General features: G+C 37.4%; 1 protein-coding gene across 3 annotated transcripts in view; it reads left to right on the top strand.

Moving 5' to 3' along the window:
* Nucleotides 1-26,987, top strand: part of LOC128017040 (pleckstrin homology domain-containing family A member 7) — an 84,330-nt gene that overhangs the window by 35,413 nt on the left and 21,930 nt on the right. For all 3 annotated transcript variants that reach the window (XM_052602098.1, XM_052602097.1, XM_052602096.1), the window contains exons 4-9: nt 7,107-7,190; nt 17,391-17,502; nt 18,906-19,010; nt 19,322-19,394; nt 19,790-19,890; nt 26,311-26,486. In XM_052602098.1, the coding sequence (XP_052458058.1) occupies nt 7,107-7,190; nt 17,391-17,502; nt 18,906-19,010; nt 19,322-19,394; nt 19,790-19,890; nt 26,311-26,486 (651 nt within the window). The remainder of the gene's footprint in view (nt 1-7,106; nt 7,191-17,390; nt 17,503-18,905; nt 19,011-19,321; nt 19,395-19,789; nt 19,891-26,310; nt 26,487-26,987) is intronic.

The raw sequence follows: 26,987 nt of genomic DNA, 5'->3' as shown, positions 1-26,987 counted from the left end.
TTGATAGCTCCATTGTAATACTTATATATATATATATATATATATATATATATATTTTTTTTTTTTTTTATATATATTTGTGAATCCTCCATAGCCTATCCAGAACTCTGTAAAAAGTTTTTTTGAACACATTATATAAAACCTGAATCATATATCCCTGCTGAATAAATGAATTACAATTGGACAATTTCTGTTCTGAAAACGGCACAGTTAAATAATTGCTAGGCTGAGTAACCAAATCCCACAATGCTTTCCTCGTACAATTGATCTGTTCTTCCTCAGTCTCTCCTCCTGACTAAGATATATAATGTTCATAGCTATAGATTAATATAATACAGAGTGTATTTCTTAGTCAAATTCATGCTTAATGTGATGTACCTTGTACAAAGTTGCATAAAATCTTATTTTTGCTGCTGACTAAGGCTTTATTTTATTCTGAACTTTTGTTGCACAATTTTACATTTACATTTATCAGACGTTTTTATCCAAAGTGACTTACAGTGTATTCAGGCTATACATTTTTTTTTTTTTTACCAGTATGTGTGTGTGTTCCCTGGGAATTGAACCCATGATCTTTTACATTGCTAATGCAATGCTCTACCACTGAGCCACAGGAACAGGACATTTTTTTTAAGTAAGTACAAAGCAATCAAAGCAAACTCATAGTTTGTCATCCAAATGCATTTTAAATCTATGTTAAATGTGCAAAGGTAATTGGAAATGCTGTAAAGGCCATTGTTTCCGTTTAGCTGAAGGTTTTTTTGGGGGGTATGTGATTCAGTATTTGCTTTCGAGCTGTGTAAATAACAAATGCTTTCCTGGTCTGCATACCTCATGCTTTATCTCTTGTGAGCTAACCTACTGGTGTTTACAGCCCACAGTCTGGCGAGTGGGTTGATATGTGGCAAACATCCTGTCGTAGAGAGTGTCGCAGGTGTAGTGGTGTGTGCCTTGACTCACAAGAGGGGAAACACATTCCTCTGTAGGTTTCGAAAATGGTCAAATTTACTGTAAAATTTAGATTTTTGCAGTGACGTTGTCAAATCATCAGGGTTTTTTCCTCCAATTGTCAGTCATTTTTGCAGAGTAAATTCTCGAAACAATCAGCTCTGTGATTTGCCATGGAATATCTGCCAATACGATAGAAACGAGATGCTTTCTGGGAGGGCAACAGGCTAGTGCAATAGAACCAGGTCGGTTTTGGGTTATAAAGCTTAGAGAAATTTATTTTGGGAGAGAAACACTTCCTCCCAATTTAGTTTTCTGCCCACTGACATCCTCATTAATGGGCCAAACAAGAGACAGAGAGGGTGGGAGTTAGAGAGTGAGAGAGAGAGTGGGAGTTAGAGAAAGAGAAAGAGAGGGGAAGTTGGAGAGAAGAGGGATAGATCGGATAAGCTGTGTAGCTGAGCTCGGTTCTGGTCATGAAATAGTCTGAACTCTGAACGGCCGTCAAATACTTTGTTGTGAGTGACACTTCTGGCAGGCTGTTCTCAGGAGAACTCGTGGAGGTAGGAGAGCTTTGCCCACTTCACGTCAGCAGGATATCAACTTTCGCATCTGAGTGAATCTCTCATCCTGCAACCGTTTCAGAGGACAAACCCAGAATGTGCCCAGGATGAAGTAGATGATCTACTGTTCCCTTGCCGGTGAGACGATTTAAAGACAGAATGCTCTGCATAAGATGGAGAGTTGAAGATGAAGTTGACTGAGAAATCTAAAACTTTGTTTAAATAGTGTAATAGTGATTGTACTCTGTTTCTCTAGTATAGTACCATTGATGTATCTAGAATAGAACGCCATTTAAACTCTGATACTGAGAAGTGTTAAGGCCCGTTCACACCAAGCACAATAACTAGAAAGATAACGAGAAAGATATAGTTTTAAAAATCGTTCTCAATATTAAAGAATAGAAATGTGTGTGTGTGTGTGTGTGTGTGTTTTTTTAAATGTAATCACTGTTTAGCGGCTTGTTTAGGAAAGTAATTTTACAGCTGAGAAAATACTGTACCATGATAATATGAACTATATATATATATATATATATATATATATATATATATATATATATATATATATATATATACATATATATATATATATATATATATATATATATATATATATATGAAGATTACACACTGCGCCACAAGGAGAGTTCTGGATTTTAAGTGCTGTTATTTTTGCTATTGCTGTTTATAAGAGTTACTGTTATTTGTCTTATTGGAAAGAACATTTTATTTATTCTGAAGAAAAGTTTTTTTTTATTATAAAGGGAGTTTTATGGGGTGGAAAGGTTCAACGGAGCTATATGCCAATAAAAAAATCTTATTTTTTTTAAATGTGTATACTCTTGGACCATCAAACCAGAGGAACATATAAACTATTCCAACTTAGACAACAGACAATGATTTGAAATTCTTCCTTTTGAAAGTCTTCCTCTAAAACTCTTTCTATATACAGACCTTAAATATAACAAGACATTGACAGGTCCCTTAAAGTTGTTGATGCAGTGCAGTGCCAGTGGAGTTTCTTTATGCAATATGAATATGCAGTACTAGGAGAAATCTGGGTATCTTTTGTGTAGCTGTACTGTTATCAGCAGTTTTGTTAAATAATGTGTTGTTTTGGTTTCACAATTGCCTGTTCAGTTCTTGTGAGATGCCAGATGATATGTTCATCCAACAGGCAAGAGCAGTCATAGTACAAGGGGAGTGGAGAGGTGAGGTAATATGTGGACTGTAATCTGCCGAATATCAACAGGCCAGACTTCACCACTACACAACTTCTTTCTGTCAGCATACTTGCTTGTGGTTACTTGTGGTTTCTGTAATACTAGGCATAATGTTTGTTAAATGTTGTCTAAATAAATGTATGGTTATGGGACAATATATGAAAACTATATATATATATATATATATATATATATATATATATATATATATATATATATATATATATATATATATATAGAATGCATAGATAAGGTGTTGACACATCTTACTCTAGTGTGTCCTATTAATCATATGCAATGCCATTTTTCTTGTCTCTAGAATTTAGACAAAGCAGCAGTCTTAACAGGAACAAGAGTTAATTCATAACCATCATTTATAATGTAATATGCTGCCTGCATCATGGCTCAACAAACAACACTATTGTTTGGGATTCTGTTTATCCTCTAATGCAGGGAATTCTGTAGCAAATAGTTCGGAAGTAATATGATGAGAACACAATAGCTAAAGAATGCTGATTACTAATTAACAGTGGAAAATAGTTCAACTATTTCATAGAGCCGGTGTAGTTTAGCAAAGCACATGGCATGATGCTTTCGGAACAAAGCTAGTGAAAGAGGAGTTTTTGTAGCCCATTGCAGGAAGGTGCCCCAGTCTGTGCCTGCCAGGCTGATGACGACTGAGCGAGGTACAGTACCTTGTGTGAATCAGCATTTTTGTAAAGATTTCAGGTATGGTTTGTTTTGTGACCTAGAGCTTGATGACTTCTCAGATAATCAGCACTTATTCAATTAGGTTTTGTTGTTTTTGGTGATCTAAAATAATGGTTAATTGTGTCACGATGTGAAGAGTTTTTAATGTTATATAATGTTTATAATGTTGTCAATAGTATGGACTATGGAAGCAATTAAAAGTTTGCATCTGCCAAGATGTCTTGCAACTCTGACAACTTAAGTCTGAATTATGAGATGAAAAGTTGCATATAGGCTACCTTTCTCATTCTGATGTGATTATATGTGTCTGTGTTTGTGTGTGTGTGTGTGTAGCAAACATTATTTGCTAATGTTTACTTAGCCTAGTTTTTTGTTGTGTTTTGTTTTTGATAGTGTTACTGAATTTCATTGTATATTTTCCTTGCATTGATTTTTTTATGTGGTTTTGTTGTGATGATATTGATCATGACACATTAATTTTACAGATGAGTTAGCAGAATTGACCTCAGGATAGTGTTTATTCAGGAGCTGGATCAGGCTGCGAGAACATAGATAAAACCATTGTTGTAGTGAAGGCTTTGTACTACATGCTTTTAATGTCAAGTGTTCTTTCATGCAGCCACTGAAAAGCTTTTATTCAGCAGAGTTTGCTGATGCACTAAATGTTCAATTAGAGATCAAAGCGTGTTGTAGTGTTTGAAGACATGTTTGCATTCAGCTGAATCTGATCTTATGAGGATGTTTGGACCTCGGAATCCTGTGGTATGATTGTTCACTGAAGAATGAACTTGACAATGTTGTGACACTGGGGGTGTATGGTGACATGTTTCGCAGAGGCACATAAGCATTTTTTCACACCCTGTTAAATCTAACAGTGTACCGTGAAAGGCGCATGCCTATGCTTTCTTGTCATGGTGAATGTGCCACCACCATGGAAGAAAGGCTTTTAAGAGGCTGTTTGTGGGGGGATGTTTCATATATCTCGTGACATAGATCACTTGCTGTTAATGTTTGCCAGATTTTCAAAGCAAAACCTGTCCAGTAACTTCTCAAAACTATCCCAATTGCGTTTTGTTACGGGCGATAAACAAATTTTTTTTTGGCGGGGTTCCCTTGGTAAAATTAGCATTTTAGGGGCCTAACATCACGTTATTTGTATTGGGGTCACTTCGAACCGCGGACATGAAAAACAACCGCAGACTTGGCAACACTGTTTGACCTTTACTACACAGAGCTGTAGTTCACAGAACATCCACAGAAAATCCACACAAAATCGATTTAAAATCAGAGGCGATCTTTGTCGATTTTGAAAGCGATTTTGTGTAGCTTGTCGATGGACTATGGCTCTGTGTAGTAAATGCTGCTCCACCTGAACCAGTGTTGCCAAGTCCGCCAAAAACGTGTATTTAACCCCTGGACACAATTTTTATCGGGGAACCTCCTGGAAACGCGATTGGGCTAGTTTTGAGAAGCAAGCGGGCAGGATTTGTTTTGAAAACCTGGCAACCCTGTTTTTTTGCACAGGCCTATTTCCCATCAGACCCAAATAAATTAAACTTGCTCTCATCAGTAAAGTGAACTTTGGACCAGTTCTTCCTCTCCACACAACATGCTCCTCAGCAAAGGTGAGCTTAGCCTTTTGATTCTTTCTGCTAATGAGTGGCTTGGTCACTGCAGAGCATGCTTTCAGTATGATTTCTCTTAAACGTGCCAAGACAGATCCATACCCTGTTCAGCACTGAACAAGTGAAACTAGTGATGCACTTGTCTTACGTGGATGACTAGCCTTTTTGGAGAACTTGAATGAGTATTGTGGTAAAGCAGCAATATTTCAGAAATCTATGTGTGCACTAGAGTAAAATGGCTGCCCACTGTTACAAGTGTGTGCGTTCACTACTCACTGCTGTGTGTGTGTGCACTTGGATTGGTTAAATGTAGAGCACAAATTCTGATTATGGGACACCATTCTTGGCAACATGTCACAACAATGGCATAATACTTGAAACTTCTTTGTTATTCTTGATCTCTGTGAGGACTTCCTAAATGGTCTTGTATATTTATTAATTACATGATCTTATGGTCATTAAGAGAGAGCAGAAAATTTCAGGTATACATACAAGGCAAGCAACACTGAATAGAAGATAAATTAATTTTTCCTCAAGGAAGTCTAAAGAGAGGACAGGAAATTATATGAGCTGGACTCTAACCTTTGCTGCCTGCATGGGAAGAACAGCTCAGAATGCTCAACCCTCTACACAAATCCTGATCTGAACGCACGTGCTAGAGATATACTAATAATCACAGGATTGCCTTTACCGACAATATGTGCATGAAACATTTTGTTTGCCATTAAATTGGGGAAAGACTGAAACCCGAGTGAGTAAAGAAGAGAAAGGTGGAGGAGAAAGTGTCATGGTTTGGGGGATGTTTTGTGCAGTAGGAGTTGGGCCTCTTATACAGCTACATGTCAAAGTGAATGAAAATGTTCAGCAACCTCCTTCCCTTGGAGCATCTCCCAAGCAGCCTGCAATTTTCATGCAAGATAATGACCCTTCACAATGCAAAACGGATAAAGCAGTTCCTTGAAGCTAAGAACATTGAAATAATTAAATGGCGAGCCCAGGAGGTGGATTTCTGAAGCGTTGCAAGTGCTACAGCAAGCACTAGCAAGTATGTGAATGTTGAGAAGCAAGCTCATTGGCTGCAGATACAAAAAGAGCCAATCAGCTGTGCCATGTGAATAATGATGTCATTGTGCGCCATCCAGAGTTTCATGACAGAACTTTGTATATACATATAAATAAATGGTACATTTGCATAGCAGTTGGATTTCAGCGGCTCAGAAATAGGTCATCTTTATTTTATTTTTAATTTTTTTTATTGCTCATTTTACTACTGCATTTATTTCCGTTTTTTTCAGTGTAAGTTTTATTTCAGCCTTTTTAAACTAGTTTTAGTTCTAACATCTGTTCTATCCTACAGTGAAGGACATATTCGCTTTGCTGTATGACTGCTAGAGCACCTGAAGCATGGCTATGTCTGTTCTTTTCTCAGCTTTAAGTCCACAGATAATCGCTATGAAATATAGGTTCATAATGGAAATGATGATAGATAAGTGACTTGTGGTGGAGCCTTTTCCCCTCATATAGGACCTAATTTACTCACTTGGGGTTCTCCTTGCTCATCAAATTACCACCACTCTCACTCTTTTCAAACACACAGTGTGAAGAAAGAATGAATAACTGAATTGATGACAGCAGGCATATTATGTGTGTTATTGTAATGTCCTCTCACCCTTAGAAGCCCCCTGTCTCTTGTCTTCTTACACCTGATGACAGTGAGATCTTTTTAATACTCTAGTTAAAACACTGAATGAGCCTGTGTAATTGAAATCAATTTTTGCAGCGGTTTGTGCTTAGCCCAACACTTTGTGTTAAACAAACAATATGAGTGGACTTGGCCAGACCTCAGCGCTGTCACACATTCTGCACTCCTGCGGGAAAGTCAGCAGAATTCCTCAAACTTAGTGTATTCCTGTTGAATGTTGCTCTCACGGCTACAGTACACACAGGGGGTAGGGAAATGCCAAATTAAACATGATTAATATTGGATTGCTCATGTTGTTTTTCCCTATTTCCCTCCCTTTTCTTCTCGGATGCAGCCACAACCAGAGGACGACGACATTCAAGCATCCTGTGACGGGACATATCTCCTCCGAAAACACTGACTTCATTTTACACGACCAGTGAGTGCTTCTCTTCCTTTTATTTGCACCAAATATCCTTTCGCTTGCCCACTTCCTGCTTCCTCTAAGGGCAGGTGGCTAAGAGGTCAACGCAGGTCATTCGTGTGGTTTTTGTATGCTAAATGATATTTGTAACAAAATTCACAGCCTCTCAGAAAAAGAAATAGTTTCAGTGGTCAGATTAAATTGAAGTGATGAAGGAGAAAGATTGGGTGTTAATAAAGTAATAAAAAGACATACATTTAAGTAGTCTGCATTTTTTTCATTCTATTGGATTTGAAACTAGGAATCAATAAGAATCAGAATCGATATAATTCAAGCGATACGCAGTCCTACCCAGAGAGTATGCAATTTCAAATGCACTCTTAGTTACTGGTTTGAATCATTCAGTTAACTTCTTCTTGAGTGGTTCTTGATTTACTCACTGCACCGCAAATACTTTCATGTCCAACTCACAATAAACAGAAACCAGGGGAATGCTAATGGAATCAATAAGGAACCTGAATCATTCAGTGGAATATGAAGCTTGCGTTAAGTGCTGTTATGGATTAAGTTTTTTTTTTTTTTTTTTAGATTAGTCATTATCAGCAATAAGCATACAATAAATTAAAATCATTTTACATTAGTATCAAGAATTTTAAAATTTTCTCACTATTCCATTAAAATTCGTAACACGACACCTGTTCCTCTCTTATTCCTTTCCATTCATTTCTGTGTCTTCCCGTATGTCAGTAAACTGAGCTGGGATTTCTTCCTCATCAGTGCTGTGAGGGTTAAGAGAGCTCAGATTTACATGCCCCACTGAGACGGATCTCATTCTGTTACTTGCTAAGAGAACAAGGTTTTGCTGTTTATTTAGAATGCTCTGCTGCCTGCTGAAACAAACCCAGGTGAAAAATATTACGAAGTTCAACCGCCTGCCTTGATTTCCCAGTTATCACTCCGTGTTCTCCAATTAGAGGTGGGCTCATGGATTCAGAATGTTGGACTCTCGTAGGAATATCGCACACGGGCATGAAGACCACCTCTCATGCAGATGACAGGTAAGTAAATGTTGCTGCCAGGGTTGATTGATGCTTCTCATTAGGGCCACTGTGTATGGAGGCCCTGTGAGAGGTCCAGGCTCAGATTAACCAGAAGCCAGAAGAGACATTTGAGCTTTGTGTCACAGATGGATCTAGTTATTAGTTTACCAGCTTACAGACCTCTTGTTTGAGTGCCCAAGAGATAAAGATCATGGCCAAATATGTTAAGTGAGAGAGGAAGTTTGTCACTTTTAGCTGTCGATAAGATTTTGAGAATGTTCTGTGGGCTCTCGAATGCCTGTGGTTTGTAGAAGAGAGAGATTCAGGACATAACTGGTATACTTACCACTCCTGGCTGCTCATATGTACTATTTTAAGCACAAGTCTGGCCTCATTCGCTCTTTTCTCTCCATCAACCCTACCTTTTTCATTAGTAATCTAGCTATGGAAACTAACCACGTCCTAACGGCTGTGATAAGTGCTAATCTTTAGGAAAAGCCTCTTGAAATATGTATTTTCTGTGGTGGACTGGCACAGACACACCCTGCCTAAATATGCAGGATGCTGATATTTCAGTGGATATGACTGTCCTTAATACTGCTGCATACTCCCAGCCCTAAAATGTGTTCTGCAATCCCATTGGTGGTGATGTCAGTGGAAATGTGTTAGGAGTGATTCCCTCTTCTCCTGGCAGTGCAGTACTATTGATCTGAATGGCTAATCTGATATCAGTGCACATCTCAACAAACACTAGGGAATGGTGCATTGTCTGCCACAAAGGATGACTGCCTTTTTGTATGAATTATTCATTCCTCTAATGGCCAAACTCCATACAAAAACTTGTTGGTAACTTTTAACATAATTAGTGAACAGTTTAGTATATAATGTTTAACAGAAAGCTGGTTTAAAATATTACAGTGGTTCTCAACTTGTTTGGCTTTAGGACCCATATTTTCCTATGGTCATCAACCCGCGACCCACTTTGTGTGAAAGTGAAAGTGACATACAGCCAAGTATGGTGACCCATACTTAGAATTCGTGCTCTGCATTTAACCCATCCAAATCCAAAGTTACTTTTATTTTACACGTAGCATGCTCATAGTTTCTTTTGTGATTTAGTGAAGTGATATATAGCATGCAGCTGCATTTTCATGTACAATTGAAGAGTGTGCGCTACAAGCACAGTATAACATCTGACAGGACAGGATAGTTTGTTTTTCTGAGGTGAGAGACTTTTATTTCAAAACAAGTTACGAAAATAATGATAAAATAATGAGACTAAAATTAAGCCTGACATCATCTCATCTGACCACAAATACTGAATCACTTTTTCTCAGGTTCCATTTACTTAAAATGCATCTAACAGAAGTGTCAACAGCTTTCACACACGTCTTTCAAAATAAGTCTCGCATCAAAAAACATTTAGAATTAAGTTTTGTTTAGTTGATCTTGTTTCATTGACTGTACATGCCACGACCCACTCAGAATGGTCTTGCGACTCACTTTTGGATTGCGACCCACCAGTTGAGAAACAATTACAGTATGTTATTGTGGGCCAGGCGGGGCTAAAGTGTGGGGGTGGGTGGGCTTTAAAGCAAGGCGGTCAATTGCATAACTAACACTTGTCTCTAATTCCAGTGATTGGCGGAGAGATGGGATTTAAGCGGCTCCCAGACCTGGGAGAGAAAAAGGACTGTTGCAGCACGGATGGTGTGTTTGCACTGTTTTGGTTTTGAGTTTATACGAGGCAGTGTGCCCAAGGAGTTTATTTTGCTATATTTTGGTCAATAAAGAGTGCTTGCTCGCCACCCAGACTTCTTCGTCATTTCTATGTTTGCAAACCGTCTACAATTATATTATATTATACATGTCATGTTGGAGGATACTTTCTATTTATATTATGTTAGATATACAGTGGGTAAAGAAATGAATCACCCCTCTTTAAAGGTCCCATGACATGGATTATTTCCTTTTCTTTAAATGCTTTTTAATGTTTCCTTAGGTGTACTTATATTGTTAGTATGATTTTTACATTTAAAATTTAGAAATAAAAAGCATTTTTAGATCCTGATATTAGCCCTCTGGCTTGAATGCTCTGTTTGAAGGGGCGTGTCTGCTGTGAGATGCCGAGTAAACCACAACTCTTGTGATTGGCTGACATCTTTGCATTCGAAATGCGTTCATGAACCCCTCTCAAATATATATATATATATATATATATATATATATATATATATACATATATATTTACTATTACAGCTGTCTAGATTAACGAATCGTGGATTTGTTGATTATATAATTATTTTTTCGGTCTTTTCCCATCACATGAAAGACTGCAGTGATGAGCATTGAATAGACGGAGTCTGTTTATCGCGTGGATGCAGTGATCTCGTCATTATTGCAACACGTTTTCTCACAAAATGCTTTCACCACAGCTAAGAGCAAACACATGAATATAGTAAGATTTCCGTTGTGCAGCATAACAGCGTCATTCATTGTAACGGCAGTTTGGGCAAGTGTGCAGATATACTCGCAATGTGTAACAGCTCCGGAAAAATGGAGCATTCTTTGATCGCTCTCTGTAGTTAAATCACAATTTAAATAACAGATTTGTTTCATGCTACTAAGAGAAACAACGTGAAGTTGATCGTTTAGTCACTGGCTTGATTCACTGATGCATAAACAGTAGCTATTAAACGATTTAGAAAGAAAGTCTGTGTGAACTTGAATAATTAGCTACACATCAGAAATCACTGATCACAGATCAGGCATTAATGAACACTGTTACTCACTGTTTGTGCCGGTGCTGTCGAATCCATATCATAAAAGTCTGTTTATAACGCCTGTCGCCTGTGCTGACATTGCGACTGAATTATATGTAAATATTTGGGCGGGCAAAGCAGAGAAAGGGGAGGTAACAATTCTCATTGCAACGTCACAACGAGGAGATTCAAGATCAGCCCGTTTGAGCTTCCATTTTCTCAAAGGCAGAGAAAGATAGAAAAATCTCGATTTACACCGATTCAAATTTCTATAAACTTGGGGACCATATACAGGCTTGGGGAACTCATATTAAACTTAAAAAAAAACTCAGAAAGTGGAATTTTCATGTCATAGGACCTTTAAAATAATCACATTTTTTTCCTTTGAAGCCTGAAATGAAGACAGAAACTGTTTTTGTTTTATCCAGCTATATTTATATTTACTATATTTATATTAAAACAGAATCAATGAGTTGGAAAAAAGACCACCCCTCCTAAAATGACTTGTAAACTCAATCAGGTGTAGCTAATCACCTTCTTAATGGACCACAAATCCATTTTACACCCACCTGTGATCAGCTGTGGTCATCTTCCTGGAGCTTTTCAGTCCTTAGTAGTGCAACTGAAGCAAACAGTCAACTTTGGATGGCAAGGCACAGTCAAACGATCTCAGGGATAAAGTTGTGGACAAGCACAAGTTAGGAGAGGGATAAAAAAAAAAATTCAAAGGCTTTATCAATGACTAGAAGCACAGTGAAGTCTATTATTAAGAAGTGGAAGGTTTTTGTTACAACACAGACCCTTCCCTTGCTCAGGACATCGCTCCAAACTAGATGAAAGAGCCAGGAGTAAAATGGTCAGAGATGCGACCAGGAGGCTTACAGAAACTCTGAAGAAGTGTGGACAAACTATGCAAACTCTTTTTTTTTTTTAGTGGAAATTAGTTTGCGTGCACTCAAAGCGAACTTCCAGCAACACTGTGATGTCATATTTTCTGCACTCACCCAACCGAACTTGCAGATGCGTTAAGTATAAATCAGCCTTGACACAGAAAGGGACAGATGACCGGCCAGCCGGGGTTCATCTTTGGGAGAAAAAAATTCTGTTTTATTATAATATTTTTATTTATTTACCTTTATGTGTGTGTACTTCTAACATGTTTGGTTGGTAAAATAAATGTTGTAAATTCAAATCAGAGCGTCTTCCGTGTCTGGAATGGATGTATTCTTGAGTCTATAATGTAACAATAATATTATAAGATAACCTTGTTTGAAATGGGTGTGGCTAAAAGAAAATTTGTCTATACTTCTAGGTACTTGTGCTGTATTGAATGGGTTAAATAGAATTACATTTCTAAAAAAGAGACTAAAATAAAAATTGTATTGACTAAATGTCATCAGTTTTCGTAAACTAAAACTAGATGAAAATACTCATGGATAATTCTGACTAAAATGCTCAGATTTTTAGTTGACTGAAACTTGACTAGACTCAAAATGGTATGAATGTGACAAACTAATAAAAACTAAAAGGACAGCTTCACACAAAGACTAGACTAAAACTCAAATTAAAACAGGCCGCCAAAAACAACACTACTTTACTCTGAAGCAGGTGCAGGAATTTAAAGAGAATTTCAAATCACAAATCACTCCTCAAGAAAGGCCACATACAGTCACGAATGAGCTTTGACAAAACGCACTTTAAAGATTCTGAGACAGAAGAGACTCAAATTTAATGATTTGGCATTCAACACCAAACCATTTGTCTGATTTAAATCCTTCACAGCCCACCATCCAAATAACAGCATTCTTCCAGTGATAAGATCCTGTTATAAGATGTCAAATTCTTGAGCAAAATCTGCTGACAGTAGGTTTACTTTCCAACATGACAATGACAGAGTAGGCAAATGTTAATAAATAAAGTCTAGATGTGCAAAGTTAGTAAATACATATTCCAGCAGACTAAAGGCTGTAATTAAAGCAAAGGGTGGTTCGACAAAATACTGACACAATGGGGTGATCCTTTTTCCAACTTTTACTTTCACTTGGATGTTATAAGTATTATGTAGCTTAACCAGGTTATTGGGTCTGAGGCTCCCCTTCTGTGGAGCTCTGAGCATTTTGGAGCAGAATTTTGCCATTTGTTTTAGACTAGGATCTTGCTGAGCTTCAGCCAGGATATTTGTCATCTCTCCAGCATAAAATACAGGCCCTCTGTGCCCATCCATTCAAAAGACAGTGCAGGTAAATAATATGAAGCCTAGATAAAACACTAGTAAGTCCTAGGGTGCAAACATACTTAAAAAATGTTGAATGAAATTAAAGGGGAAAAGAAGCAGCATTTTTGTTTGAGTCTGCAGCTCTTTTCATGGCAATGCTGCTGTAGTTTCCTTCGGTTTGACATGGGCCACAAACACCTCCTGACTCTGTCACACTACAAAAACTCCTCACATTTTTCAGGAAAAAAAGCTGTTTATGGTTTTGTTGAGGGACTGTCTGTGTGCACTTGTGTCAGTGTTTGGACAGGGTTATTGTGTTTTGCTGTAAGCTCCAGCACCCACGAAAAGCGTGGAGTCAGCCTGACATGTGGCTTGGAAATCTGCTTGCTTTGGTGAGTTTTAGCAACATAATCAATTTTTTTTCTTTTTTTGGATTGATGATCTTGTTCAGCTGCATCATGCAATTCTTTTTCTTACTGGTTTATTTTCTATTATCAGCACTTGTCTTTGAAGATTTGTGGTAATGAAAACTGCCTCAGATTCAAATATGATGCCATAAAAATCTATAATAAACAATTTTTGGTTTAGTTTTATTTTATTTTATTGGGTTATAACTAGATGTTATGCTTGTGGATCATAAAATAAAATATATAGGCCTAGTCATTGGGTTTTGGGTTACAGAGTGTTATGCATATAAGCAGGCTTGATAATGGTGAAAAAACCTTATACATAATATACTAATCTAATAATTTAATAAATACTATGGGATAGATCATGTTCTGCCAGCTACAGCTCTATTTCGCTATTACAGATTTTTCTAAAGTTTCCCCCTTCACACTGGGTCAATTATTCCCTTATGTCCCGAGTTATTTGATGTATGAAGCAGATGATTTAAGAGCAGTAGGTTTTTCACTTATCTGCTCTCGTAGCGTGTTCTAGATTCAACCAACTCATACATCAGAGTTCACCAAATGTGTTCACACCTTCTGTGTGATGTCAATGATGGTGTGAGTTTCAGATGGATCTCTGAAAGAGTATCCCTGAGGCACAGGGCTGTCAGTAAGAGTGCTTTTTGTTACTACTCTGAACGCCTCTTGAGAGTCTTCTATATTTGATATACTCAACTATATGCTTGAGTACCAGTGGTGCTGTTTTTATTTCACTTATACTGTAGGCCTTAGTCTTGCAAATCCAGACTTTTGACTTTTGTTACTGAGCCGTAACGAGCTGAGTCGTACCACGCAGTGGAAAAGCGACATAAGAGTCACCCACTTAAATAGGAAGAGGCAGTCTGACTAGCATGTAAGATACTAAATGCAATGTTTCGTTTTACATGCCATTTAGGAACTGTTTTAAAAACAGCAGACAATTATTTGTAGTCTGTCTGGAAAGTAATAAGGACTCCTGGATTATTACAGTATATTCTGTTTGTAATTTCATGACTCAACTAAACAGATACACACGGATCTAATTATTAATATGGTTCTTGCAGGAGTGCCTCAATCGAAACTTTTATCTTGCAGAGATTTGACGCCACCAGTACGTATCGCTCAGCAACACATATGAAGTGTTAGTGGTATATGATGCTGAAACCAGAGCGGTAGCTTACAACGTAGAATAAAGGAAGAGAAATGGGATTTGATCAGTCTGGTACCTTGTAAACGGCTTTGTTTCCAGGCGCACTTATTAAAAAAAAAAATGCACTCTTACTCCTGGAAGATGTGTTGAACCAGCCAATCTGATTGCAGTGGGTTATTTCAGCCAGCACTTGGCAGTTTTGCGTGTAATATGCATCAGATTAGCTACAAGCACTCTGTGGCTGTGCTGTCTGGCTCTCATTCTAGGTCTGCCCCCAAAATATGTTTATAGTGCCCATCGTATAAACGATTTACCCGATAACAAATTAATTCAGGATGTTTATGGGAAAGGCAACTGTCTATGCAATGAATTTTAACTCCTTGGGTCATAGTCCAGTCATTTATTTGAAGGAGGTTTAGAAATGTGACAGATGTTTGGTTAAACAGTGCAGCTCTTTGGTGGCATTCGCTCTAGCTTATACCTTCCCTGCAGTCTCTGAATCTGACACTTCTCTCTGACAGAGTTTGGAGGAAGCTTTTTATTTGTTGCCTGCAATGGCAACTCTGACAGTTTGTTTCGCCTTTCTTCTGTCCTCTATCCCCCCTCTTCTCCCTCATCTCTCTGGTTTTCTATTCTTTTCTCTGCGGATTTACCAAAAGTTTTACATTAGCATTACCTACCTTAAACACCTATTTAATGAACATTACTTTTGATATGAATGTGTACACTCTCTTTATTTGGACAAACAATTCCAGCTACCTTTTTATTTTAGTTGTTCTTATTTTCCATTAAACTGTCAAAATTGCCAACACTGACAGCAAAAAAATCTGCAAAAACACTGAATGAAAATGCAAATTCACTCTCTGATATTAGGAGGTGTTTTTAGAAAAGCAGGAAAACCGTGGTTACCATTGTTACCCTTGTAAACAAAACAGTGCTGTGCTGATAAACACTATTTTATCAAAGACTATAGACAGATATTGGGATGAGCATAGATGAATATTTATGAGTTTCCGGGACATGCTAGTGGAGTTGAGAGTTTTAGTTGAAGGGATATTTCCAAAAATGAAAATTACCCCATGACTTACTCACCCTCAAGGCATCCTATACGTGTATATGATTTTTCTTCTTTCAGATGAATCCAATCAAGAGCTATATTAAAAAATGTCTCAGCTCTTCCAAGCTTCATAATGGAAGTGAATGGGTGTTATTTTTCAATAGTCCAAAAGAAGTCCAATAAATTACTGTAAGAATTAAACTTTTTTGTTTCTTTTTAAAGTGACAAAAGTCCTTCCCTCAAGAGCAGTTGTGATTTTGAATTTGAATTTGTCTTTTGTTGTTTGATTAATAGAGTAGCAGCAGGAAAATAGCCCGCTGTCACTTTAAGAGCTACAGACACATCCAATTTACCATTACACACGTATTTTCATTCTCAACTCTTTACCTTGATTTATTACATGACCGACGAAGGTATACATGAAAAATCACTAAGTGCTGTATTTTGACACATTTTTGCATGCATTTGACCGTTAAGGTGCGCACATAGAGCTAAGAGATTACTTTAAATGTTCTGTTCCTTATCTGAACGCATATATCTTCCTGAGGAGCAGGCCAAGTTCTCTTTCACGCTTTTTAAAAACATGAATAAATATACTTCTTTAAATCAAGCACGTCCAATTTTACAAAAGTAATGTTACATGATTTTACTGATTTACGTGAAATTGCGATTTTATGGAGGAACGAAAAGTGCAGCTCTGGAAAAGGGGGCGGAATGGGGTGCAATAATCGTTTAATCTCGATTACTGTATTTTCATTATCGTTGGAGGCCAAAATCAAAATGAATCGGAAGTCTCGCATGCATGCAAGGTATTTTTTAGAAAGTAATATTAAAATGACTATATTTTGACTAGTTGACTAGCATTTCCAATGTCGACTAGCAGCGGCTGTTATGTTTTGTCGACTAGTCGACTACCCTCACTCATCCCTAGTACGTATGTAGATAGGTATAGGTAAATATAGATAGGTAGTTAGCTAGGTATACAGTAGGTGGATATAGCTTGGTAAGTAGATAAAGATAGGTATGTATATATATATTGTAGGTAAGTATATAGATAGGTACTGTATAGGTAGATATTGTTGTTACTTAGATTTGGTAGATAGATAGATAGATAGATAGATAGATAGATAGATAGATAGATAGATAGATAGATAGATAGATAGATAGATAGATAGATAGATAGATAGATAGATTATAGTTCTATATATCTATAGTATAGATAGATAGCTGTGTTGTCACTGTTACCATATTCAGGTCACCTGAGACTAATAACTAGAGTTGCGTATGCTGAGTGCTGACATTGTCTGCTGACTACTCCTGTCCTGGTCTCTTTCTTTTTTTTTTTTTTTTGCCCTCAGGAAATGGGTTTATCAATGTGTTATTTGAGTGCTTCTAAGTCTCTTCCTCTCCGGGGAACTTGTCCCCAGACTCTGCTTTACTTTGTTGGTTATTAAATTACAAAAATACATCTGTGTCACTCTTGATTTCACCATGTATTAGTAACCCCACCTTCTACCTGGAAGACAAGATCAAGATCAAGTCTTTTATTTCTGACTCTTGCAGGGCAAATTTACGCATGTCCAAGCCGCCACCAGAGCTGAGGCCTCCCAGCATGGTCAGCGAGTCCTCTGTAGCCGTCTCCTCATCCCCTGTGGACACCACCTCAGCATCCAGGGTGAGAAGCCCAGCCTCGTTCAGTGCTGATCTGAGACTGGTTTAATGTGGTCTGTCGTGGTGCTGATTCTCAATAAAGGCGAACATTTACGCAATGCACTTCTGGAGCCTGAAAGTGCCAAGCTGGCTATTTATCTAGAGAACCTCACCATTGCTAATGTGTGTGTTTATTTCATATTAAATCATATTGAAAACTGATTATGTTTTTACAGGTAATGGGAGAGAGTAAATTGGCCTCATATATGTTTGCTATCTTCCTCCAATTTTAATAAATGACCAAAGCAGATTTTACTGCAATTACTGATTTTTTTAGCACCAGAGAAGCAGGACTTCTCTTCTTCTCTGCGATTTGGCTGAGTTGTGGAGAGGTCATGAGGTAATACTGCATAGAACATCTGCAGAGGATTGAGAAATTTACAGAATGCCTCTCGCTACTTCCTGCTAATTAACTCTTAAGCGTGTGTGGCACAATTACACTTTAGGTGTAGCAGGAGAACCCCTAATGCTCTGTCTTGGTCTGGTGCATTAATATGCACTGCCCTATATGGTTTTTCCAGGTGTTACAGAACATGTTCTATACTAGAGGTCAAAGACCTGACATGTGGTCACCTTTCAAGCTGCATTTTAATAAATGTAAAATATATAATTAATAATGATATATTATGAATAATCACAAATAATTTGAATGAAAAATAAAAAATATAAATGTGTGTTTGTGTGTGTGTGTGTGTGTGTGTGTGTGTGTGTGTGTGTGTGTGTGTGTGTGTGCGTGCATGCGTGTGTGTGATCTACATATGTGTAAGTGTTCCTGTTGCTTAAGTGGTAGAGCATTGTGTTAGCAGCGCAAGGTTGTGGGTTTGATTCCCATGGAACACGTTAGGTAAAAAATGTTAGCCTGAATGCACTGTAAGTTTTGGATAAAAGCATCTGCTAAAATGAATTTACTTTAATTTATGTGTACAATTTAATTTATATAATTTCTAATTCTATACAATTTTTAAAACATACATATTTTTAGATAACATGCATATTGTTTAGCATACCTCATTTTGCATGCATACATGGTAATGGGAATGCAGAGATGTAGATGTTTCTTTCTATAAGAGAGTGATTTTGACACATTTAAGTTTCAATGGCCTGGCCTGACACACATTTACTCTGTCACTGTGTGGTAAAGAGTCTGGTGCTGGCCTGTCAATGACAGGACTGTGTCAGCATCACATGAGCTTTCACAAACAGATCGATCAAGATCCCAGAGGTCCTCATCTCTGCGCTCACACACACACACACACACTTTACTGGGAATGAACCAGGCTCCTGGTGGGCATCAGTCATTGTCTCACATTTGTTTTTTGTTTTTTAATAAAAATCAAGTGGTTTTCTATTTTCTTTTCAATACCACAGAGTTTGAAACCTAGTGGGAAGGTGCATTGCTTTGGCAAGCGTGACCATTCCATCAAAAGGAACCCTAATGTCCCAGTGGTGGTGAGAGGATGGCTCTACAAGCAGGTGTGGCCCTCAAAAGTGAAACCTTGATGCGAGTGATCACAGAATCAGATTTTTTTCTTTACTGAATGATGTTCAGATGTTACAATAGTGATGAACTAAGATCCACAGGCAATAAACTGATTAACTGAGCATGTTATTCAATATAACATTAAATAAATATTCAATCTGAACCGAGGGGCCTCCAATTAAATGGTAATAATATGTACATTGGTTGGTAACGATAGATTATAAACTGACTGTTATTTTTAATTTAAAAGCTAATATCTGAACATGTTTGGTGGGCTGAAATATTACTGTTCTTTCACCATCAGGACAGCTCAGGCATGAGACTGTGGAAGAGGAAATGGTTTGTGTTGTCTGATTACTGCCTGTTTTACTATAAAGGTGAGTTATCAAACTCAGCTAATAATTAGCTGCAATTATCTAAAACAATCTCTAATTTTATTGCACAGTAATCACATTTCATAAGTAAAACACTCCATTTCTCTAATAAATTATTATGAGAGTACCTACAATTTAATTTAATTCATCAGGTTTTTCATTTCCTATTTTTATCCCTATTGCTTGCACATATCATACTGAATAATTACACTGTATGATTTTAACACCATTTACACTAAGTAATACTGTTTTTATCTTTAATATTTTTGGTGGGTAGAGTGGAGTGTCACTTATTTTCTGTCATCTGTGTCTTTAAGTGTATTGCTAATAAAGCATTACTCAAATGCAATCTAACAATTTTCAAACATTTTCAACGAGCATCTGTTCCTTGCTCACAGATAGTCGAGAGGAGACGGTTCTGGGCAGCATTCCTCTGCCCAGCTATGTCATTTCCCCCGTGGGACCCGAGGACCACATTAGCCGCAAGTACGCCTTCAAGGTAAGAGCGTCATGGAAATCTGGGTCTCTAATGCTACTCTGTTCCTGTGTGTTCATTGGCTACTCCTTCAAGAAGTCAGTGTCATATTATCAGTGGTGTTGTGTGGGCAGCAGTCAGGGATGACTGATTAATGTGGCAGTCGTTTGGCTCCTCTCTCTGCCCTCTTCTGACAGATCACTAAGTAAGCTTTCTCTGTTCAGGGCGCTCACAAATTCATAAGGGACTCAACTAAAACTCTGCTTGTTTTAACTAATCATTTTCCTCTAGGTAGTTACCTAGTAAACCCTCAGACAGATAATTTTTCTTGTTATGGAAAGGAATTTTATTTTTTTTCTATTATAACTAGTGGTGGGCCGTTATCGGTGTTAACGTGCTGCGTTAACGGGAGACTCTTGTCGGGCGATAATAAAATATCGCCCTTAATCTATTTTCAAAGTTGGGTTGAGAGCTGGGTCTATACTGGGTGAGCTAAGATGACTTTCACCTTGATATTTTAGCGTTTGTGCATTCCTACTGTGGAATTACCACATCAAATGTGACGCACAAACATGGATGCAGCTAAAATGCCACCAGGTTTGCTTCAGGGAATTTTTTTTTTTTAAAGAAGCTTCCCAATGGAAACCTCGACAAGACGCACGCCTGTTTCACACATACTCCGTCTGCAGTGCGTATGCAGTCTTTGTGTGTTTCGTATGTGGTGCAGAAGCAGCACGGACTCATACTCATTGTGCTTTCACACAGGACACGTTTGCAGTCCGCTACTCAGTACGTGAATGATCGCTGCACTGCTGCAGATGCAACGCTCTTGAAACTCATTGACGGACCGCAACCGCGTGAACGCTGGAATCCGTTAACATGGGTTCGAAGAAAATATGCAACGCATACACACTGCCGACGGATTATGTGTGAAACAAGCGTAAGTTTGTTTGCACGCTGTGGAATGTGGAATTCGTTTACAGCTTTTTCAAGCACTTTAGGATGCATTTTGGAAACAGGAGATGAGCCCCTGGTCTAATGCACCACCTGTCATGAGAAACCCGCTCTCAAAGACTTAACGTTTAGACTTGAACTTTTAGTCATCATTTTATTTGGGTAGTAGCACACATATTCTGAATGCCTTCGGCAGAATTCAAATGAGCCATTTTAATCTAGATAAATCTAGATTAATTCCAAGATTACAGTGAGATTATTCTAGATTAAAAAAAAATGTATCTATGCCCACCACTAATTATAACAGATTTATTCTTTAAATTTGGAAGAGCCCTTCTCTGCTGTCATCACCGAAGCTGCTGTTAGCTCACAGGAATTCACACTGAGCTTCCACAGTCCTGTTCTCTTTCACAGAGCAGACATGGGAACATCATTATCTAAACCCTTCTCTGAGTGAGGCCTATTGATGGCAAGCTTCCATTGAGCCTCACACACTTCCTCCCACTGTTTACTGCGCTCCAGCGGACAGTGAAATAATGTTTAAGAGCAGAATATCCCAGAAGGCTTAGAATCATGTATATTATACCTACTGCTCTGGAAAAATAAATCTGGTTTAAACCTTTGTACCACTGAGGTGGAAAAAACTGCAGTTTTTCACTGATAACTAACCTCTAGCTTTGTATCAGTCTTTGCTTTTTTTTTTTTTTTTGCTTTATCTATCTTGGTCTCCTCCTGAAGCAGAGCCTCTTCTAAAGAACAATACTCCAGGAATGTTTGATCCCATCACTGCAGCTCATTCATTTCCTCTGCTCCTTGGCTCCACCATCCTTCCTCATGGGTACACGGTGCATCATACAAACTCCATTACCCTGCCTGTATTCCCCAGTGCTGGAATTTGTTTGACTATTGTGCCAGCAGGCAGATTAATTATACATCTACTCTTTTCCTAATATCCTCCCTCTTACTTGCCCTACAGTATGTAATGTACCAGAGCAAGGTGCGAGGCCTTGTTCACTCATTGGCGCTCTGGGTGATAATTAGTAGGTTGTTAGTTAAGAGATCTCTATCAGTGAAACTAGCCTGCAGTTATTTGAACATTCAATATTCAGTCTACTGTTTGTCTAATGTTTTCTACTCTAACAGGCTTATGTTAGGCAGCAATTAAATAGTTTGTCTGCATACTGTACATGTGAAGAAGAGTCTTGCATGTTTGTTTATTTTCTGTAATATTAAGATATCTTTAGCACTCTCTGCCGGAAGGTTAATTTCTTTATTTAATAACGATCTGTTGGTCAAAACGGCAAATTCAAGTGACCAACTTAAACCCGTTCTGAAAACGTTGGCCTCACACAAAATTTGAATGGTTGGATTTTGCATACGAAAATTCACAGAGCCACGAGAAAAGGTGACAGCAATTTTATGAGTATGAGCAGTTTTTCAGTGTATCAGAAACAGCGCAGCCTGAATACAAATGAATCATTCTTAATAATGTGTTGCTTTTAGAGAATCAACTGTCTGGTTGTTGTCACCATCTGAGGAGTTGGCAGGAAGTCATGAAAGGTCTTAATTTCATGTAGGAAGTGATATGACATGTGTTTGGGTTTAAAAATAGAAGAAGATTTTTTGTTTCAACTGATTCATTTATTCATCTACAGCAGTTAAATTTTATGATGTTTATTAATAATCTTGTCCCGTTCTCTGGAGTGTTGTAGTTCTGCTTAGATTTGCTGCCTCTAATGCTAATTGCATTTCCACTCACTATGTTTATCAGGCTAATGTTTCACAACCAGGGACATTTCAACACATAATCTAGTTTTGGTTAAGATTTTTCACATAGGCCGTGATCCACCTCGCTCTGTTTTTGCACAACTCACTCTTATTCTCTCATTCCTATTGGCCTATTGCTTCCTTTTGTGACCTGGTGCATTATGGGAGCTGAACCGGGTGCATCTGGTGGAATGGCCGTCTCCTGAGTCAGTCTCTTGCATGAATAGGTATTTTAATTTCCATTCATTACTATCAGCAGATCTCCACTCCATCACCATCCAGTGCATGGCATTTTCCATGGAAGATGAAAAATGCACATAGTCCGTGTGCATTGATGTGTTTTAGCATGCATGCGACTCATTCTGCTTCCTCTGGAACAGGCAATGCCAGCTCAACAATCCTATCTTCCTATTTCTTCATATCTTCCAGATTTGAATATTGGAGATGGTGATATATCCTTATGAATGTGTGAATCTCATAGTAAAGACTGGCACTGCTCTCTTCTCACCTTATCACTTGCATCAGTATTTCCAGTGTTGGTCATCATTCACATTTCTACACTCTCATATGCAATTCAGTCAATTCTCAGTACTGTAACTATAATATGAAGTGGGTCTGATGGTAAATGTATGTGATTATATTTACAATTTCTGTTTATACACTACCATTTAAAGGTTTGGGGTCGGTAAGATTTATTCAGTGTTTTAAAAACCAAAATATTGTGAAATATTACAATGTAAAATGACGTTTTAAAATATTTAAAAATGTAATTTATTGTTGTGATGACAAAGCTGAATTCTCAGCAGCTATTACTCCTTCAGAAATCATTCTAATATGCTGATTTGTTTTTCAAGAAGCATTTCTTATTATGCTGCTTAATATTTTTATGGAAACTGAGATAAGAACAGCATTTGTTTGAAATGGAAGTCTTTTGTAAGACTGTAACATTTAAAACATTCACTGTCACATTTGATCTATTTAATGCATCCTTGCTGAATAAAAGTATTTATTTCAAAAAAAAAAAAAAAAAAAAAAAAACCTTTTCATGTATAACACATCTGAATTGTTATTCTGTATTTTTATGTATGTTTTTAACCAGATGTGAATTTCACACAGACATTAAGGCCAAAAGATAAACATATGTATGTATGCATCATCCTGAATGTTTAATTTAAATATAATTTATATCTGAGGAATATATTCCAGGTTATTTACAATTCATAATCTATGGACAACATTTTTGGCATGTTTTTGAATACCACAACTTTTATAAGTCCCTTTTGTTTGTTCTTCTAACAAAAACATATTTTTGTATTGGACAAAGGGGTTAAATGCAAACACAATAACAATTATTTAAATGGCTGTTCTTTTGCAATAGTTGTATTTTTCAAATGTTTTGGCACCCCGTCTCCATAACAGTTAACTACAGTTGTGTTTTTGGTCATTTTTCACAACCGTTTGAAATTGTTTTGTTTTTTTTGTTTTTTGTGCCACAGATGCTGTCCATGAATGTTAAGTAGGAAATAAAACCTCTGAAAAGGTTGAGTGATCGAGCAAATTCCTCTGATTAATCACTGCGTATCCCACTTAGAGGGATAACCCTGAATGAAAGCCCAGGACTAGATGGGTAATCTGAGGTCATTAACTTCTTAAAGACAGGAATTTGACAAGAATATAAATCTGCAGACAATGCTTTCCTTCAGTAGCTGATACTTGATATAACAGGCGCTGAAATCACTGCCCAGGTTTTGTCTTCCATTTCTCATTGTTTGTCATGATTAAATTTTATTAATGGTTACAAGATACTGGTAGATCTTTCTTTTTGCTTTCTTCTATTGTAAAATGTGTTTTGCTTATTCACATTTGAATGTGTAGATGTGTGTATACGAGTAAGAGATTTTATTACTTTCAATTAAAAGCATTTTGTTTGTAATGGAATAACTGTGTCTCTCTGACAGCCCTAGAAGAACTGCAAGTCAATGAGAAAACAGTAGGATAATATGAAGACTTCATGAGAAGATATCGGATATTGGAAGGGCTGCTTTAGCCATTAGTGTGTGACAGGCGGGATAATAGACTCCTAGAAAGGAGGGAAACGTGCTGTGAGCAGAGATGCAGCTGTCGAATTGTGAATTAAGAGGCCGATGTATTGACTTTCTACTGATTGAGTCCATGTTACCAGATGTAAGCTCTGTGTGTGTGTGTGTGTTGTAGGGGTGGAAAGAACTGTCTGCTGTCTGTTTGAATGGGTCTGGGTGTGCCTGGCAAAAGCGCTGAGCTGGACTCGCGTTTCGATGTGCGAGTGGTGGCTGTTCCCCCATCAGAGAGATTAGACCAACAGTTGCATTTTGGCAGTAGCAGATTTAGTGAACAGAAGGTGCATGGAGCTAGTTTAGCTGGGGGCTGTTAATCCTGGCCTTAAACAGTAAGAGAATTAACAGCTTTGTTTATGTGTGTAAGTATTTGTGTGCATCTTTAATGTGTGTGTTTTTTTTTATGTTTGGTGTGTACAATTGACCCAAAACTTATTTGAACACTTATTGTACACTTGATAACCAGATGAAGAGGGCGAGGGCAAGTATAAAGATACTTTTGTGTAAACTTTCTGCTGAAGGAATTTATATAATATTTGTGGAATAGGTGAAGTAAGTAGAAAAGATTTTCAGTCATCTCATCTCTGCAGGAACGGCTCAGATTTGATTGATTGATCATTTGTTTGCTGTGTACTGAAGGTTGGAGTTCAGCTCTTCAATGCCGATTTTCTGACAAGGATGATTTTTATTCAATGAAAGACTGTTTGTACCTCAGACTAAAATAAGAAGGTAACAGATGTTATGTCTCGAAATTTTATTTCTTCCAACTACAACTTTATTGCTTAGAACTGTGATATATATCTTACAAATATGACTTTTATTTCCCACATTTTTTAATGAAAGAAATTAATACTTTTATTCAGCAAGGATGCATTAAATTGATCAAAATTCATATTTTATATTTATTACTTAAAAAAAAACGTTTTTAAATTTATAAATTTATTTAAAAATATAAATGTATATTTTAATTAAATGCTGTTCTTTAGAACTTTCTATTGATCAAGAATCCTGAAAAAAAAATACATATATTAAAATATAAATGTTATTTTAAAATGTTTTAAATTATTACATTAAGATATTTCAATTGCTGTCTTACTGCATTTTTTAAATAAATGCAGCCTTGGTGAGTAGGAGACTTTTTAAAAGCATTAAAAAATCTTACATCATTTGTTTTGGGAGTGTATATCTCAACAAATGCAACTTTCTGTCTCACAGAGTCAATTTTAAACATTCTCACAGTTAGTAACTTTTACATACTCTGAGGCATAATGGGCTTTCATATTCTGAAGCATAGTCTGCAGTACAACAATTATTAATTAATTATTTTTCAACAAAAGTGTTAAATGCTTGCATAGTACAGATCACTAGTGCAGATAATTTGACTGAAGTGCATGATGATATTTGTTACAATGATAATGTAGTTATCATTGGTTAGTAATCCTCTTACAGGCTATTTCCTGAGCTCTGATCACCAAAATAAACAGACCAGATCAGCATAACTGTAAACTTGCTTCAGTGATGCTGTCACAGCAGTACAGGGGCCCGCTGGTCCCAGTGCCTTACATGCACGTGCAACCTCTATGCATGGTCAGAGCTGATGGTCCCCTCTGTCTCTCTGTCTCTCCCTCAGGCCTGCCACACGGGAATGCGCTCCTACATTTACAATAAGAATTCTCTGATTGGCTCGCAGGCCGAGCACTGTGGCATGAGGACCTACTTCTTCAGTGCAGACACACAAGAGGACATGAATGGCTGGATCCGGGCCATGAACCAGGCTGCACTGATGCAGAGCCATGTTGTGAAGAGGTCAGTCACCTCCTGCTGCTGCAAAGCTTTTCTTAGGGCTGGCGTCTAGAAACAAGATCAGTATCTTCTCAGACACCTGGGCAGTATATTCCATTAAATACAAAAGGATAACCCTTACTTGATTTGTCATTTATTTTCAAACTGTGACTTTATTTGTCAGAAGAAAGGACAGCAAATGCATTAAAAGAACATTAAAAGAAATAAACAATAAATCAAGATACAAAAATATAAATAAATAAGACACACCAATGGATAAAAAAAAATAAAATAATAATAATTCCGTCCAATTTTAGCTGGATTCATAAAAAAACACTTGACCTCTGAAACAACTTATCTTTCTGCTGACATAGCCAAGACTGCATTGTTGGAGAAAAATAATATTAGCCAACAATATTAGTGTGTAATATTTTTCTCTCCTTCATGGTCCAGTCAAATCCCTATGGGTTTTATCCTTACAGATCCCCTTACAAGAATGTCCTTACAAGTTCCCTTACGTATTTT

This window comes from Carassius gibelio, chromosome A7 (genome assembly GCF_023724105.1).
Source record: "Carassius gibelio isolate Cgi1373 ecotype wild population from Czech Republic chromosome A7, carGib1.2-hapl.c, whole genome shotgun sequence".
NCBI classification, from domain to species: Eukaryota; Metazoa; Chordata; class Actinopteri; order Cypriniformes; family Cyprinidae; genus Carassius; species Carassius gibelio.
The sequence above is the reverse complement of the archived record's forward strand: the minus strand, read 5'-3'. Positions and strand labels throughout refer to the sequence as shown.